The sequence below is a fragment of the Martes martes genome, assembly GCF_963455335.1.
Source record: "Martes martes genome assembly, chromosome: 9".
NCBI classification, from domain to species: Eukaryota; Metazoa; Chordata; class Mammalia; order Carnivora; family Mustelidae; genus Martes; species Martes martes.
The window spans coordinates 98846714-98863774 of NC_137896.1; the positions used below are offsets into that span (position 1 = coordinate 98846714).

General features: G+C 43.2%; 1 protein-coding gene across 2 annotated transcripts in view; it reads left to right on the forward strand.

Annotated features, from left to right (window-relative positions):
• The first annotated feature begins 274 nt into the window (after positions 1–274).
• KCMF1 (potassium channel modulatory factor 1) overlaps positions 275–17061 on the forward strand; it is a 76222-nt gene continuing 59435 nt past the window's right edge. Inside the window, exon 1 of one of the 2 annotated variants that reach the window (XM_080814853.1) lies at positions 275–630. In XM_080814853.1, the coding sequence (XP_080670979.1) occupies positions 615–630 (16 nt within the window). In that variant the 5' untranslated portion in view covers positions 275–614. Of the gene's footprint in view, positions 631–1077; positions 1284–17061 lie in introns of those variants that run through there. The other variant, XM_080814854.1, reaches the window with a different exon arrangement.

Consider the following 17061-nt stretch of genomic DNA (forward strand, 5'->3'; position numbering starts at 1 on the left):
CTTCCTCCCTACGCGCTGCGCGCCGGCGCGCCGGCGGCCAGGCCAGGCCGAGGCCGGGCTCAGGCGCCCGACCGCGGCCTGCTGGCGAGCGCGGGGAGGCGCCGCGCCGCCCCCGCCGCGACCGCCGGCCGCGGGGCCTGCGGGCGGCTGGGCCCGGCGCGGGCAGCGAGAGGCGGGGCCGGCGTGCGGGCGGCGGAAGGAGGCGGAGGAGGAGGAAGAGGAGGAGGAGGCGGCGGCCGGGAGCCGGGGGAGAGGGGCGGGGGGTGGGCCGGGGGAGGGGAGGAGCGGGATTTGCGGAGCACCGCGCCGCAGCCGGGAGCCGGCGGGCCCGAGAGTGACCGAGTCACGGCGGGCGCCGGCGGAGCCGCGGCGTCGGACCCGCCTCCTGGAGGAGCTCAGCCCCGGCCAGGCCCGGCCCCATTCCCGCCCCGCGCCGCCTCCCCGCCGCCGCCGCCGCCGCCGCCGCGGGAGCGCTCCCCTGCCCACCCCGCCCCCGCGGCCGAGCCCGGGAGTCGAGTGGGAGTCGGCCGGCCGGCGCGGGCAGCGCCGGGACCCCGCCGGGGACACTGCAGCCGGAGCCCGGGAGGGGCCGCGCCGCCACCGTCTGAACTAGGATGTCCCGACATGAAGGTGAGAGGAGCCCCCGCCCCCACCCCCACCGCCCGGGCCTCGGCCTACCCCGCCCGGGCCAGGCGCCGTGGAGGGCGGCCGGGAAGCGGCGAAGACTTCGGTCGAGCCCGAGCCGGGCCCGAGGCGCCTGGCCTGGGAGCGAGCGAGCGAGGGCGGAGAGCCTCGGCGGCACGGCGGCCGCCGCCGCCGCTTCTGCCGCCGCCGCCACGGTCGCGGCCCTGAGCTGGGCCTGGTGCCGGAGGCGGGGCGGCCGGGCCGGCCGGAGGGTTTGCACTGTCATGGGGCGGGGGAGGGGGAGGGGAGTCGGCGGGGCCCGTTACCGGCGGGAGCCCGGCCCTCGGGACTGATACCGGACGCCGCGGCCCGCCTGGCCGGCCCCGGAGCCGCGGGCTCCGGCGCGGCCTAGCGCTCCCGCCGCCCCGGAAGGGCTCGGTGCGGCCGCCGAACGGGGCCGCAGGCGGCGGCGGGAGACAGAGGAGCCGTCCGTGGACCCGGCAGGCGCGTCCGGTCGCCGGGAGACGACGGAGAGTGCCCCTGCCTGCGGGCAACTGCGGGGCAGGCGGGAAGGCTCTGTGGCCGGGGAGCGAGAAGCCCCCGCCACTCGGAGCCCGCCCCGGCCTCGCGGCTAGGCCTCGGCGCGTCCCTGGGCTCGGGTAACCAAGTTCCCGGGGCGGATCCGGCCGGGCTGGGGCGGGTAAACTCCCTGCTCGATCACCCGGTCAGAGCGGGACTCGCTCCGGGCGGGCCGCGGGCCCCTCGCCCTGCCTGCACTACCTATCCAACCGGGTTTTGGTAAATGACCGTGGTGAGGTCTGTTAATGGTCAGGGGGCGTTTTGGACTTGTTTTTCGATCTAAAAACATGATTGGGGTTCAGTTGCAGGTAAGCAGACAGTTCTAACCCAGTCCCAGGGCACAAAGAGAAACATGTTTAGGACCGATGTATAGGCGTTGAGCCGGTAAAAAATAAGTTAACTTCAATTTACTGCCATATGGTTTAGAAAAAGGGGGAGGGGGTTGTGTTTTCTTTGTTTCACTACCACAGGTCTTTAAATAAACAAAAAAGTGTTAAGAGACTTGGCGAAAAGTTTATCCTGGTAAGGTTAATGCAAGATTGTAGAAGTGGCTTGCAAGTATTGTGTACTCTTGATTTTAAAATCCTGTATAGGTGATGTAGGAGTGGAGAAAGTTTAGTGAGTCAGATTAGTGTGTGCTTCACACCATTGCGAGGGTTTTCTTAGGGAAATGCAGGCCTTAGAATTTCGAGGTTGAAAAACTCAGATTGATTAAAATTATATTTAGAGTAAGTTTCAGAATTTGTATTATTAATTGCAGTGTTGAGATTGTCTCAAAGAACATTTTGTGTTCAAGGATTCTGTATTTTAAAAGGCTCAAAACTAAATACCATCTTCATTTACTGTATGCAAGTGTTGGACATTTTGAGATAATAAGGTACTTAGGCTCATAGAAATTTTTGGAAACTATGCCCATTTTCCCAATTTTGCCTACTTAATGGGAATGTATCCTCTATCTCTGGAATTTATAAGAAATTCTTACTAAAGCTCCGACCAGATTTTAATTTGGGATCTTAAAGTTTATGTTATATGTAGTTGTATGTACGTTGACCACCTTCAAGACAAAATGAAACTGAGTATGGCTGCAGGCTCTCTTACTCATGAGAATGGGGATAGTTAAAACTATAGAATCAGCAGTGAAAGAATGGTTTGAGACCCATTCTTCTGCTTCAGAAAAACATCCAGATAGTTCCATTCTAATTGAGTGGTGTCCTGGGAAGATTCCTTTACCCTCAGTAATCTTTTAGAGTAATTAAAATTCTTGAATGTAACACGAATTCTGTAATTTAAGCCCGTTTCCCCCTATTTGGCCCTGTGGAAAGGCATATGGTTATGAAACTTACATTACCTTTTAGTTACTTGATTATTACTGAACCTTAGCACATTAATAGCACACTTGCTGGTAACTTACATAATGCCAGATGTTTCTGAAAAAGGAACATTCTTATAATTGGTCAGTTGAAGGCCTACAGTACAGTATTTGACAAGTGATTATCTTTTAAGGGGCTACTTTAAGGCCTAAGGCAGCCTCATTAAGAATCACATTTAATTCATTAGATATCTGTTTTGTGGAGTATTGGTTCAGGCTCCACTAGTTACTCTATCAACAAATGTAGAGTTTGACACCCTCACTATTGTAGTTCTTTTCCCACCTTTCTCTTTTTCCGGCAAACGAATCCCATTTCTTTTAGCATTTCTTTAGTGGTATGATTTTGTGGTCTTTTAATCATCTGTCCAACCTCCAAATTCTCTGTGGTTCTTATTTCCTTTCACACTGTGACCCAGAACTCAATGTAGTAGTCTGGTAAAAGAGCTGAAGTGTGCTGCCTGTAATGTTGTATTTGGATTATGCTACCTTTTCAGGGCCTTCCGAATGCATGTGATTTGTTACTTTGTCTTTGTGCCCACCCTAAAGAGTTGCAGGATATTATATGTAATGATGTAACTTTGGACAACACAGCCCCAAGATGGACATCTGTCAAGCTTAGAGTCTCTACCTTGGGAAGCAGTGGACCACCTCTGAGAAAGGAAATGCAACCAGGAACCTAAAGAAATGCTCTAGCCAGGGTTCAGCGTACTTTGTCAGCCAGGTAGTAAATATTGTAGGCTGGGTGTGCTGGAAGGTCCCTGTCATCTCTGCCATTGTAGTCCAAAAGCAGCTATAGACCACATGTAAATGAATAAGCACAGCGATGTTCCAATGAAAACCTTATTTTTGGATGCTGACATTTGAATTTCATATAATTTTCATGTGTCATAAAATGCGAGTTTTTGTTTTACCATTTAAAAATGTAGAAACCATTCTTAGCTTGCAGGCCATACAGACACAGGTGGTGGCTGAATTTGGCCCAGTTTGGTCTGTGGGGTATAATTTGCCTACTTTTCGCAACTAGAGCTTTAGAGAGTTGGTGCAACTGACATTGTTGGGAGCCCGTAAAGGGCCCACTCTGCTCGGTATTCATTCCATCATTTCCTTTGGGTGATGGTAGTGGGGAGTAACTGGTTTGGCCTGTGGTCTGTACCTCAGTTTCTAGCAGCGCTGTGTAGCTTGGTAGAGAAGTAATTGTTCTTCAGGGTGGGATACAGGCTTCCCAACTCCTCAAGACCCTGAGTGGAGACGGCAGTACTCTATATTAAAGTCTCCTGCTTGCCCACTATGACTTTTCTAGCCAGAATTCTATTTTTCCAGCTTCTAATTCTCTTTGTAATGTTCTTGTCATGTTAACAAACCTTTTACTTCACTGCTGGGTCACTTTGTGTTCACCATACCAACACCGTCTAGTTCCATGTTACGTACAGCAAAACCAATCATTGCCTTTTTTATTTGTATGAATATTTTTTTAATGTTTCACTACATACTTTCTTTTGAATTTGTTTAAAAATAAGAATGTTACTCAGAGCTTGAAATTCATTTACTAGCTTGGCAAATTAAAAACACGTCAAATTACTCAGTGCTTATTAACTAAAATGAAATTATGAATGTTCTTGCATGAGTTCGAGCCTAATTGATTACCTGCAGTTGAAACACATGTATTGCCTTAATTCAGTCAACCTGTTTTCAGTTGCTACTATGTATAGGGCACTTTGCTAGGAACCGGGGAATGTGGGGGTGAATGAATGAGAGACCCAGCTCCTCATCTTTAGTTCGGTGGCACAACATCCACAGACAAATGTGAGACATGCCTAAGGAATGGCTAAACGAATTAATAACAAAATAATTACCAACCTTTTTCTTAACCAGATTTCTGCACTTTAGAGAGGGAATCTTTTTCTTAAGTGCCTTCTTAACTTTCTGGTGGGCTACTCTTGATTTTGGAAAAAATTGAGATTTCAGATAGAGTCCTTATCTTTACTGGATTTGTATTTCCCCTAGCATTTAAAAAATTCTCATATGTAAAAATGATACCGAGTAAGTGAACAGGTAGGTGGTCATGTTCTGATATTATTCTCAGAAGCATCTGATACTGTTTATTTTCAAACTGTAAAGTACAGAAGTAGGTAGGCCATTAATCTAGCTTTTAAAAGTTGTACCATTTTTTAAAATTGTGCCACTCTTGTTAGAAGATTTAAATTTTCTCTTCTCTAAAAATGTTATCTGACACTAAAAGCATACATGTGGATGATCCCAGAGTGAAGTACAATAATTTTGTTTTCAAGATTTGGGAACTGCAAAGCCAGGATTGGTAATTGGCTTGTGATTTTAATGTGGTGACTTTTGCCTTCCTGTAAGTGAAGTAAATTGACTCCCACTGAAAAGATTTTTATCAACATGTCAGATCATTTATTTTATTTTAACTATGATCTGTTAAAAGATTATGACATTCTTATTTAAGACTTTTTCAGTTCAATAAATCGTGACTTATATTTACCTTGACTTTCAATAAAGGATAGATAAGAATGTAAATATTTTAATTTCTCTGGTCTTCAGTTTCATGATTTCATAAAAAGCTCATTTTGGAGTTCATTTCCCCTAAATTTTGACATTCATGTTTCAGTTAAAATGTCCTAAAATATAATTTTCTTATTTTAACTTGGAAATTTAATATGGAAGAAATTCCTTTCGGTCTTAGAATTTTAAGATGTATTTGCAGCGATCTTATTTAAAGATTGAAAACTTTTTTTTTTTTTAATTTATTTATTTATTGGACAGACAGCGATCACAAGTAGACAGAGAGGCAGGGAGAGAAACAGGAGGAAGCAGGCTCGGAGCAGAGAGCCCGATGTGGGGCTCGATCCCAGGACACCGGGACCATGACCTGAGCCGAAGGCAGAGGCCTTAACCCACTGAGCCACCCAGGTGCCCCGAAAACTTTTTTTTTTTTTAACAGTAAAAACGTAATAAACTGATGTGAAACAAATCCCTAGACCAGGCTTGCAATATCTTAAAAATGAAGAAATCCGTGCGCTTATGAGTCATGATTTTCAAAACATCAGCTTTATAACATTTACCAAGTACATTTGCTGAAGTTTATGGGTTTTTTGGTGTTTTTGTTTTAAACTGGAGGTCCAAAAGCTATTTTTAGTGAAGGTTAAGGTATTGTTGGATTATCCTAGAAGTAGTGTTTTTTAATTACAGCATAAATATTCCTGGGGGTTATTTTCACGAGGATGAACTCAAAGGAAATATTTCCTACATTTTATTTTTATTTTTTTTAAGATTTTATTTATTTATTTGACAGAGATCACAAGCAGGCAGAGAGGCAGACAGAGAGAGAGGAGGAAGCAGGCCCCCTGCTGAGCAGAGAGCCAGATGTGGGGCTCAATCCCAGGACCCTGGGATCATGACCCGAGCTGAAGGCAGAGGCTTTAACCCACTGAGCCACCCAGGTGCCCCTTTCCTACATTTTATATTCATAAAAGTTAAGAGGTGCCTGGTTAAGCATCAGACTCTTGATTTCAGCTCAGGTGGTGATCTCAGGGTCATGAGATTTAGTCCCCTGTTGGACTCCACACTGGGTGTGAAGCCTAAGAGTCTCTCTCCCTCTCCAGCCCCCTCCAATGTGGGTACTTGTGCGGTTCTCTCCCCACCCTGAGTTAAAAGTAAAATACTGTTCATAGTTAAAATCTCTGTTTGTAAAAGATTTGTTTCGTATTCATTTTAGTGTTGTCCTAGGAGCCATGTTTTTTAGTTTTTTTTTTAAACAATAAGATACAGATTTTTTTGTTGCGGAAGTTATTCATTAAAATGAGGAAAGTGGGGTGCCTGGATGGCTCAGTCGATTAAGCGTCCGACTCTTGATTTTGGCTCAGGTCATGATCTCAGGATTGTGGAATTGAGCCCCTCGTGGGCTCTGTGGCTGAGCGCAGAGCTTGCACACACACATTTCCCTCTCTCTCGCTCACTCTCTCTCAAATAAATAAAATTATTTTAAAAAATTATTTTAAAAAATAAAATTGTAGAAAGAACCCTTAAGAGGTGTACAATCAGAACTTTTAAAAAAATGTAATTTTTATATGTTAGCCATGTCCTGATTCATGATGGAGATATGTGATAAGGCAGACAGTTTTCTAAGGGGGCACATTACCTAGATTCCATGGGAAGGAAGTGAGTGATCAAGAAAAGAGGATGTTCTTGGTATGGTAGGGGCAAGAGGACAGGACGGTGTTGGCAGAGGAAAGTTAGGCAAGTTGGGCATGAAGCTTGGAAATGATCTGTAGCCACAGGGAATTAGAAACAAAAGACCAACTTTCATGCCTGAGGAAATGTCCTAAGGACTGAGTACCAGGAGGTGAAAACGGTGTCCTGCGAAACTAGCAAGAGATGAATTTCCAGGGTGCCATCCCTACTACCTCTCTTACCGCCCTCCCACAGTGTTTGCTAATGGTGGTTTTAGTTGTCTTTCTGAATAGTAACAGAGCAGTGTGGGTCCATCCGCTTCGTGTATGTGGTCAGTGTGTTTCTTCCATGGCTGCAGTGCCAACCAACAGTCCAGAAGATTTTACTGCTGGCTGCAAGGAATATCAGAAGTATGGATGGGTCCCTGCAAGTCTATCACTGCTGCTAGAAAAAAACAGCTGGAATCACAAGAGTGTGTCAGTCAAGTCACCTTCAGCTAGGAGGGACAGACAATAAATGGGTGAAGCCTCTTGACATCATGACTAATTAGGTTTAGCATTAAGTCCTGCTGAATTGTGTGGGGCTTTTTTTTTTTTTCCCTCTCTTGCTGGTACTCAGTGCCAGTGTCATGAACTTCAACATTTTTTTTTATAGTAAGAGGATTTTCATTAGAGTCACTTTAGAGTGCTAACTTGGGCTAGTAGAACAGTCACAGGCATATTCAATTATAATTCATTTTTTGGTTTTGACTTATTTCTTCTGTTGTTCCTTGAAGACTGTTGTCACCCTCCCCTCCCACCCAGTAAAATTAAGGGTCCCTCTAGTGGCACTCCTACCTTATTCTCCAAGCATTTTTTTATGCTGTAACTGTTTGCTGGTTTCCCTCCCCAGGAAGCTCCCTGAAAGGTAGGTATAGTGTTACACTTACCTTTGTGCCCTACCACCGAGCCCAGTGTCCCGCCTTGAGATGCCAGAATCTATGTGAACACTTGTGTGTGATTGTTGGAGATGTTATTACTTGTCTAAAAAATGGTGAGACTAGAAACTGCTGTCTTTTTTTTATCTGGGGAGCTGGTTAAGAAGGAGGGAGAATGGGTGAAAGGGGATTTGGGACTTTCATAAAAGTAAGAGGGGGTGAATAAACTACACCGAACAAAAAAACTTAAGAGGAACTGACTCCTGGGGGAATGGTTTGTGATTAGCCTTGGGTACTGTTTTTGGTTCTACTTCTAGCTCTGGTTTCAGATTAACTGGCTGTGGGTTCTGAATATTAATTGCACCATGCGTGAGTTTCCTGATTCATTCAGTTATTCATTCCGTGGCTATTTATGGGCTTCCCACTCGAGTACCACTCAAAGTTATCTCCAGAGCTTGCCACAAGTTGTTGACCCTTGCTGCAGGATGATAATATTCAGTGGGTTTGAAACACCTTGGGGAATTAAATGCTTTCCTGCTGCCTAGACTGTGGTTCTTTTCCAGTATGCTGGAATTAGTCCTTGAAGTTTATATTTTATGACAGGGTAATTAAATCATGTATGTATTTTAATGTTTTGGCAATATTCATCTCCCCCTCCTTTTTCTTTTTCTTTTTTAAGCTTATTTTCATTTAAGGTTCTCAATTACTTCTAACTCTGCCCAGCAGTACATTTCTTTCTATAACAGTATTGTCCTTTGACTATGGTAGTCTCAACACACATCTGTGTATGTTAATCTGTGTTCAAGAAGGTTATTCCTCATAGGTTTATAAGTATCTTTTTGATGCTTAGAGAGAAAACAGCTCAAGGGATAAAATGTTTAAATTTTGTATTCAGTTTAGGGTTTTTTGGTGCAAAGGCTTAATGGCTATATAGCAACTGTTGAGTGAGTAAGCACACAGTACTGCTTTTCGGTATTCTTCCTCAACCAGTATTCTCCTTTCGTGTCCTCTATGGTTGTAGAGGTTTGGCACTGCAAGGAAATGAGAAACTTTCTAAATTAGGAGTTAAGGGCATTGCAGTAAAACAGGCAGGGATTATTTATAGGAGTTGTTACAGGGGCATCTGGGTGGCTCAGTCGGTTAAGTGTCTGACTTGGGTTCAGGTCATAATCTCAGGGCTCCCTGCTCAGCGGGGAGCCTGCTTTTCCCTCTCCCTCTGCCCCTGCCCCCACTCATGCTCAGGTACACACACTCTCTCTGTCAAATAAATAAATAAAATCTTAAAATAAAAATACGGGCGCCTGGGTGGCTCAGTCAGTTGAACATCTGCCTTTGGCTCAGGTCGTCAAATAAATAAATACAATCTTTAAAAAAAATAAAGGAGTTGTTATAGATGTGTCTTTTCTATAAGAGTGAAATATATACTGGGAGCTGGGGGTGTTTGGGAATTGGGAACCAGGTAGTTTTCATAATCAGAGATCTTGCATTCAGCCTGATAAGCTAGGGATTCTGATACAGTTAATTGCAACTTGAAATTAATGTAAAGTTTGCAATTTGTGTGTGTGGCTATAGCTATGGATATCCATAGTGGTCACAGGGGAGGGACTAATCTTCCCTTCCCTAGGAAAAATGGTCATTAGACCTGAAGTGACAGTGGATGAACACCTGACCCATGGTTTTCCTGACATCCCATGTCAGCCATACCACATAGCTTCATGTTCTTAAATTGCTCCATATCATTTTCTATAAGCTTTTTAGAAATCACCCAAAGGAAGAGGAAATAGCAAGTCTACTTGCAGAATTGGATTAGCCCATCACTACACAATAGAAATCTAATGCAAGCCAGAAGTAATTTTAGTTCTCTGGTAGGGGGGCACCAAGGTGGCACAGTCGGTTAAGGGACCCACTCTTGGTTTCAGCTCAGGCTGTGATCTTAGGGTTGTGAGATTGAGCCTTGTGTTAGGCTCCATGCTCAGCATGGAATCAATGCTTGAGATTCTCCTTCCTTCTCCCTCTGCCTTTCCCACTTGTGTGTGTGCACGAGCTCACTTGCTCTCTCTCTCTCTCTCTCTCTCTCAAATAAATCTTTAAATTCTCTGGTAGCCACAGTAACAAAGCCAAAGAGGTGAAATTAATTTAAATAGTTTGATACTTTAACCTAGTATATCCAAATTAGCATTTAACATGTAATCAGCATAAAAATTATGTTCTTTTTTCCTTACAAAATTTTAAAATCTAGTGTATATTTTACACTTAGGACACTTCAGATGCTAAATTTGGATCGAAAATACTTGATCTTAGCTGAGAATCATCTTCAGACTCGTGCTTTGGGGGTCTGCTAATACATTTTTTGATCACATACAGTCTCTTTTTCTAGGTACGTATTGATATAGTATTGCTGTCTTCTTAATGGTCCATTCATTAACATTCTGGATTTTTGCTTCTTGAATTTCTTTCCTAAGAATCTTTTTTTACCTTCCTTTTTCACTTAAAAATTATTTTAAAACCTATGTTAGCAACATATAACCATTACAATAGAAAACTACTTTATAAACAGCTACAAATGTATATAAAGTATAATCCCTCTGTGGGCTGTTAAGATTGGAAGAGTAAATAATGGCCTCGGGTGATTTTAATGTGAGTTTGGGGGGTTATTTTAAGTCCTCTGTGATGACAAATGTAGAACTTGGAAAAATTGTTACTAGTCCGTTGCAAGTATATTATGGTGGATTCAGGAGGTAGTTGTAGATTCTATCTGGTGGTGATAGACTTTTTATCATTTGAAGAAAGTGACCTCCAGGCTTGGTAATTTATTGGAGGGGTATATTTCATTGTAATGAGATTGGATATCTAGTATCCATCTGGAAAAGGCCTTTAGTATCTAACAATAGAAAAGCAGGCAGTTATGATTCTTCCTCAAAGTAATTTTAAGAAAATTGGGGCATGTGGCTGGTTCAGTCTGTAGAGCATGAGACTCTTAATCTTAGGGTCCTGAGATCAAGCCCTATGTTGGGAGAGGAAACTACTTTAAAAAAATAAAAAATAAAAATTTTTAAAAATTTTAAGAACTGATTATGAGCTAATAGTCCACTATCAAGGTTAAGTCAGCCACGGTGATTTCTCTTTTTGTACCTGTTTGATGTATTGTTTTAGCCAGTTAGAACTATAATTGCAAGTAAAAATAGAGCATTGGGCGGTCTGTTAAAAATTAAAGACCTTTTGGTTTTTGCCTTCATTTCACTAAAGCAGCATTTCCATGGAACAGTCAGTTTTATGGTTCTGTTCTTTTTTCAGTCCCCTGCAGCCAGAACACTGGAACATCAGGAATTTATGGCTTTCTTTTTCTTACTAGTACTATATGGTTTTTGGGTGCTCTTACGTACGGGTTCCCAGAGAGTACTTGAGGACCAGCACTATTTTTTTTTTTTTAAGATTCTATTTATTTATTTGACAGACAGAGATCACAAGTAGGCAGAGAAGCAGGCAGAGAGAGAGGAGGATAGTAGGCTTCTCACTGAGCAGAGAGCCTGATGCGGGGCTCGATCCCAGGACCCTGAGATCATGACCTGAACCGAAGGCAGAGGCTTTAACCCACCGAGCCACCCAGGCGCCCCGAGGACCAGCACTATTAACATCACCTAGGAACTTGGCTAGAAATGCAGATTCTTGGACCCTACCCTGAACCTACTGAATCAGAGTTTCTGGGGGTGGAGCCAAGGAATTTGTGTTTTAATAAGCTTCTGCCTGGACCCAGTTAGGACCAAAGGCCTTTATGTGTGAGATGGTTATTGCTGGTGACAGGGGCACATAATGGTTGCAATACCATTTTTCATGGTATGGTGCTAACCAAGTGGAAATACAGTTGCTGACCTTGGCCTCATTCTTCTTGAACACCATGTTACTGTCACCCAAGGAAGTGGAAGAGAGTTGAGGCTCCCCACTCCAGACCAGTGGACTATTAATTTACTCAGCACATATTTACTGAGTTAACTGGATGTGTACTTGGGGATAGGCACTGTTCTGGCCTCACATATACCATAATGAGTAAAACAGAGAAGATTCCTGTCCCTATGACACTCATACTGGTTTTTTTTTTTTTTAAATGACCCATTCTATTAGAATTAATATTTTAGGATGGGCGCCTGGGTGGCTCAGTGGGTTAAGCCTCTGCCTTCGGCTCAGATCATGATCCCAGAGTCCTGGAATCGAGGCCCGCATCGGGCTCTCTGCTCAGCAGGGAGCCTGCTTCCCTTCCTCTCTCTGCCTGCCTCTCTGCCTACTTGTGATCTCTATCTGTCAAATAAATAAATAAAATCTTTTTAAAAAATGAAAAAAAAAAGAATATATTAGGGGTACATGGCCTCTGAGCCAAACCTGGCTGGCTGCTTGTTTTTGTAAATAAAGTTTTATTGGAACACAGCTGCATCTGCTCATTTACATATTGTCTTAACTGCTTTTATATTTTAATGGCAGAGTTGAGTAATTGTGACAGAAGAAGCTGAAAATATTTACTGTTAGGCTTTTTATAGAAAAACCTTGTGGATCCCTGGGGTAGACCATAAAAGAATCAATGTTAATAGAGTGTTAGGAGGTGACAAGTGTTATGAAAAACCATATAGTGGGTTAAGGGAATAGAGAGTGGGGTCCTCATACTGTGGTCAGGGAGAGCCTTATTGAAGATGGGACATTAAAAGAAAAAAACTGAATTAAGTGAAGGATATTTAGAGAAGGAAGGGGGCACCTGGGTGGCTCAGTCAGTTGAGCGTCTGCCTTGGGCTCAGTTCAAGATCCCAGGGTCCTAGGATCAAGCCCTCCGTTGGCCTCCATGCTCAGCAGGGAGACTACTTCTCCCTCTGCCAGTCCCCATGCTTGTGCGTGCTTCTCTCTCTGTCAAATAAATAAAAAGAAGAAAATAAATCTAAAGAAGGAAGGATACAGCTAAGGATGTAGCAGGTGCAGAGATGCTGAAACTTGAAATGTTCTGGGAACAGCATGGAGGGCACTGTGGTCAGAAGACCATGATTGAGAGGGAAACGGAAATGTTGCCATAGACAGGCCAGATCCTACATACCCTTGTATTGTGGGCTGTGGTGAGGACCCTTTAACTGTGAGTATTGAGAAATACGTTTTCGGAGACCTTCTGTAGAGAGGTCTTCATGGCTAAACAAATGTCAGAGGCTGGAAACTAAATACCTAGTGTTGTAGCACATTCCAACATCTCTAAGAAACACTTCTTTACAAACTTCCCCTTACACTCATTACTCTTTTAAGTTTTGGCTTCCTCAGCCCCTGTGTATCTATGTATTCTGTTTAGCTGATTGTTCTTGTAGGGTGTGGGGTTTGGTAGAAAGCAAATATCTCTTTGGCTTAAATGTAAAACCTTTGAGCCTAGAAACTGGGTCATCTACATTAGCAGCTTTTAAACTTGAAAAAAATATACATAACACATATTAAGAAATGTATCTGATATTATGATCCAGCAGTTACATACAGATGTAATGAAATAAGAGTTTCACAAAACAGCAGTCATCTTTACTATGAGAGATGTATTCTGTTTTCTGTTGTTTCATTAAGAACAAAATACTGACCTTTCTGTAGTTCATAAGCATGGTGATTGGCTGTTCACTGCGTATGTGACATGTGCCTCCCTCGGACCTTACTACCACCTCGGCACATTACCCATATGAGGTGGAAAAAAAAATACTAGTTGTGACCTTCTAGATTGACTTCACATTCTGCTCACGGTTTGTGACTTGCTATTTGAAAAACACTGGGCAACACTGTCTAATCCAAAACTTCCAAGTCCTTAGGTGCAAAGTATTGTGATAGGTACAGAGACAAATAGAAAACTAACAATTTTTGCTTTTGGAGGGGGCTGTTGGAAGGCCTAAGTATATTAGATAAACTAGCTGTAGTATGACAGGGGCAGTAAGTGTCAAATCAGTTATTACAACTTCCATGGTGTTGGCAAGTGGAATAGAATGTTATTGGATATCAGAGAAGGCATTCCCAAAAGGGTGGCATTTAAACTGAAGACTTGAAGAAACTACTGTGAGTTTTTTAAATTGAAGTGTAATTGACATAGAATATTATATTAGTTTCAGGTATACAGCATTGTGATCGGCTATTTATATACATTTTTAAAAAAGATTTTATTTATTTATTTGACAGAGATCACAAGTAGGCAGAGAGCCAGGCAGAGAGAGAGGAAGGGAAGCAGGCTCCCGGTTGTGCAGAGAGCCCAATGCAGGGCTCCATTCCAGGACCCTAGGATCCTGACCTGAGCATAAGGCAGAGGCTTTAACCTACTGAGCCACCCAGGTGCCCCTATTTGTATACGTTTTGAAATGATCACAAGTCTCGTTTGTTCCCATCTGTCACCATACAGTGTTTTTGTAATATGGCTATATTATAATGGCTGTATTCCCCATACTGTATTACTGTATTATTTATTTATTTATTTATTTATTTATTTATTTATAAGATTTTATTTATTTATTTGACTGACAGAGATCACAAGTAGGCAGAGAGGCAGGAAGAGGGAGAGGAGGAAGCAGGCTTCCCGCTGAGCAGAGAGCCCGATGTGGGGCTCGATCCCAGGACCCTGGGACCATGACCTGAGCCGAAGGCAGAGGCTTTAACCCACTGAGCCACCCAGGCGCCCCTGTATTACTGTATTTTTTTTTTAAAGATTTTATTTATTTATTTGAGAGAGAATGAGTGAGAGAGAGCATGAGAGAGGAGAAGGTCAGAGAGAGAAGCAGACTCCCCAAGGAGCTGGGAGCCCGATGCGGGACTCGATCCTGAAAGTCCAGGATCATGACCTGAGCCGAAGGCAGTCGTCCAACCAACTGAGCCACCCAGGCGCCCTTACTGTATTTTTATAACAAGAGTTGGGGATTAGGCCATCTACCAAGTGAGAGAATGGTAGAGGGTAAACTAGAGAGCTAAGAAAACGTGAGGTATATTGGAGAGAGGTGGATGGGACAACACTGAGACTGGAATTTCTGGAAGAGAAGACTCCTGTGTGTAAGTGGTGGGAGTGAGGTATTCGGCAGATTGATTTACCTAGGAATCCAAGGGGGGAGTGGGACAGGACCCATTTGTTCTGACTCCCAGCTCGGTGGTAGAAGTCTGTTTTCTCATCTATGAAAGAAAGATACTGATATCTGTTTAGCCTCTCTCCGAAGGTTATTTTGGAGATGAAATGCCAGCCAGGTATGAATGTTTACTGAATAAGTAAAATAAAGCACTGCGTAAATGTAAGATGATGATATTTTTATCCTGGGAATAAGATTAAAAAGGAAGACTGGAGCTAAGTAGATAGGGAAGGAGTTTAGGTTGCCACACTGAAGTCAATCTCTGCCTTTATCCATATAGATTATGGGATGGAAGAGGGAGTAGTACACCAAAAGTTTTAAGCAGAGAAAGGGCTTGGTGAAAAGGGGTATGTTTTAGGAAGACGAGTGTGGTAGCGTACACAGGATAGAGTGGTGCCTGTGGTGGGGAGACCAGTCAGAGCTTTTTTCATGGAATAAGCTTGAAGTTAAGGGGCCTGAAGTAGTCAGTGGCAGTAGGAGCAAAAGGAAAAAGATGACTTGAGCTAGCCTTATTGCAGGAGATCAAGGACTAAAGTATAATTTTAGGACAACCGGCCTGTGCGCTGGAAGAATAAGAGGTTCTTCTCTTGGAAGATTGGAGGGGAGAGATGGGGAACTGTTGGGGGGAGAATAATTTTCAGGTTTTGTCATTTTCAGTTTAAGGTGATTCTGGGCCATTAGGTGTAGAAATCAGGAGTTGAGAAATACTACCCTGGCACTCAAGAGAGCAAAATCTTGGCTAGGGATGAGAATTTTATAGCTCCCTAATTTGAAAGCCTGGGGATTTGCTAGATTTCTAAGGAAGAAAACATTTAGAAAAGGGAGAATTGGAGACATAAGAGAACTATGACTGTGATGTGAATGCAAGCCACAGAGACCCTTTCCTGATCACCCATTTTTCTATAATAGTACTTGTCACGCCGGTATTAACTTACTTCTGTAAGTGCAGGCTTCTTTGCAAAGGCATGAGAGGTGATGTAGATGTAGGAAGGGAAAAACTAATATTAACCATTAATACTGCTATACTAATAGTAGTATTTATTGAGTGCTTGCTGTCTGCAGGCACTGCTCAGCATTCACATGTACCAACACATTCAAGTCTCACAACAGTCCTGTGAAATATATATTATTATCCACGTCTTATAGATGAGATTGTTGCACTGAGAAGTTAAGCATCTTGCCCAAGGTCATACAGTCTAGCATAGAGCTGGGATTCCAACCTGGGCCTGGCTTCTCAACATTAAGTAGTCTGTACCGAGCCCTTTATAGACTGGTTCCTACAGCAGAGACCCTGATTAAAAGGCTTAGTAAAATTTCAAAACAACCTGGCAAGATATGTTAACCCATTTTACAAATTAGGAAATTGCATCTCAGAAAGTTTAGGTTATTTGTTGTACTAGGTCACACAGATAGTAAGTGGTAAAGCCACTTACTATCTTGAACCAATTTCTGTCAGAAACCAAAGCCCATGTTCATTTATATTTCACTTGGAGGTCAGCAGACTTTTTTCTGTAGAAGCTATAGCAAATACAGCTTTGGGGGCCATATGGCCTCCATTGCTGCTCCTCTACTCTGCTGTTGGCGGTATGAAAGCAGCCGTAAGACTAAACATAAACAGGTGAACATGGCTATGATCCAGAAAATCTTTATGGACTCTGGAATGTGAATTTCATATAATTTTCATGCAGCACCAATTGTTGTTCTTAAATTTTTTTTTCTTTTCTAAACATTAAAAAGTGTAAAAACTGTTCTTGGCTAGCAGGCTGTACAGAAACAGGTAGTGGGCCGTTGTTTGCTGACCCCTACTTGATTTTATTTATTTATTTATTTTTTTAAGATTTTATTTTTAAGGGGCACTTGGGTGGCTCATTTGGTTAAGCATCTGCTTTCAGCTTAGGTCATGGCCCTGGAGGCCCGGGATCGAGTCCCACATCAGGCTCCCTACTCAGTGGGGAGCCTGCTTTTTTCTCTGCCCTTCACCCTGCTTGTGCTCTCTCTGTCTCTCAAATAAATAAATAAATCTTTAAAAAAATTTTTTTAAGTACTCTCCACACTGAACATGGGGCTTCAACTTAACCGTGAGATTAAGAGTCTCATACTCTACCACCCAAACCAGGTGCCCCTGATGACCCTACATTTAATACATTTATTTAGTAAGTATATTTTGAATACCATCTCTAAGTGGAAATATTACATTGGCCTCCGGCTCTCATAAGATGAGAGAGGTGATTATAATACAATATTGTAAAAGTGTAATAAATTTATACTTACAGTATATAGTCAAT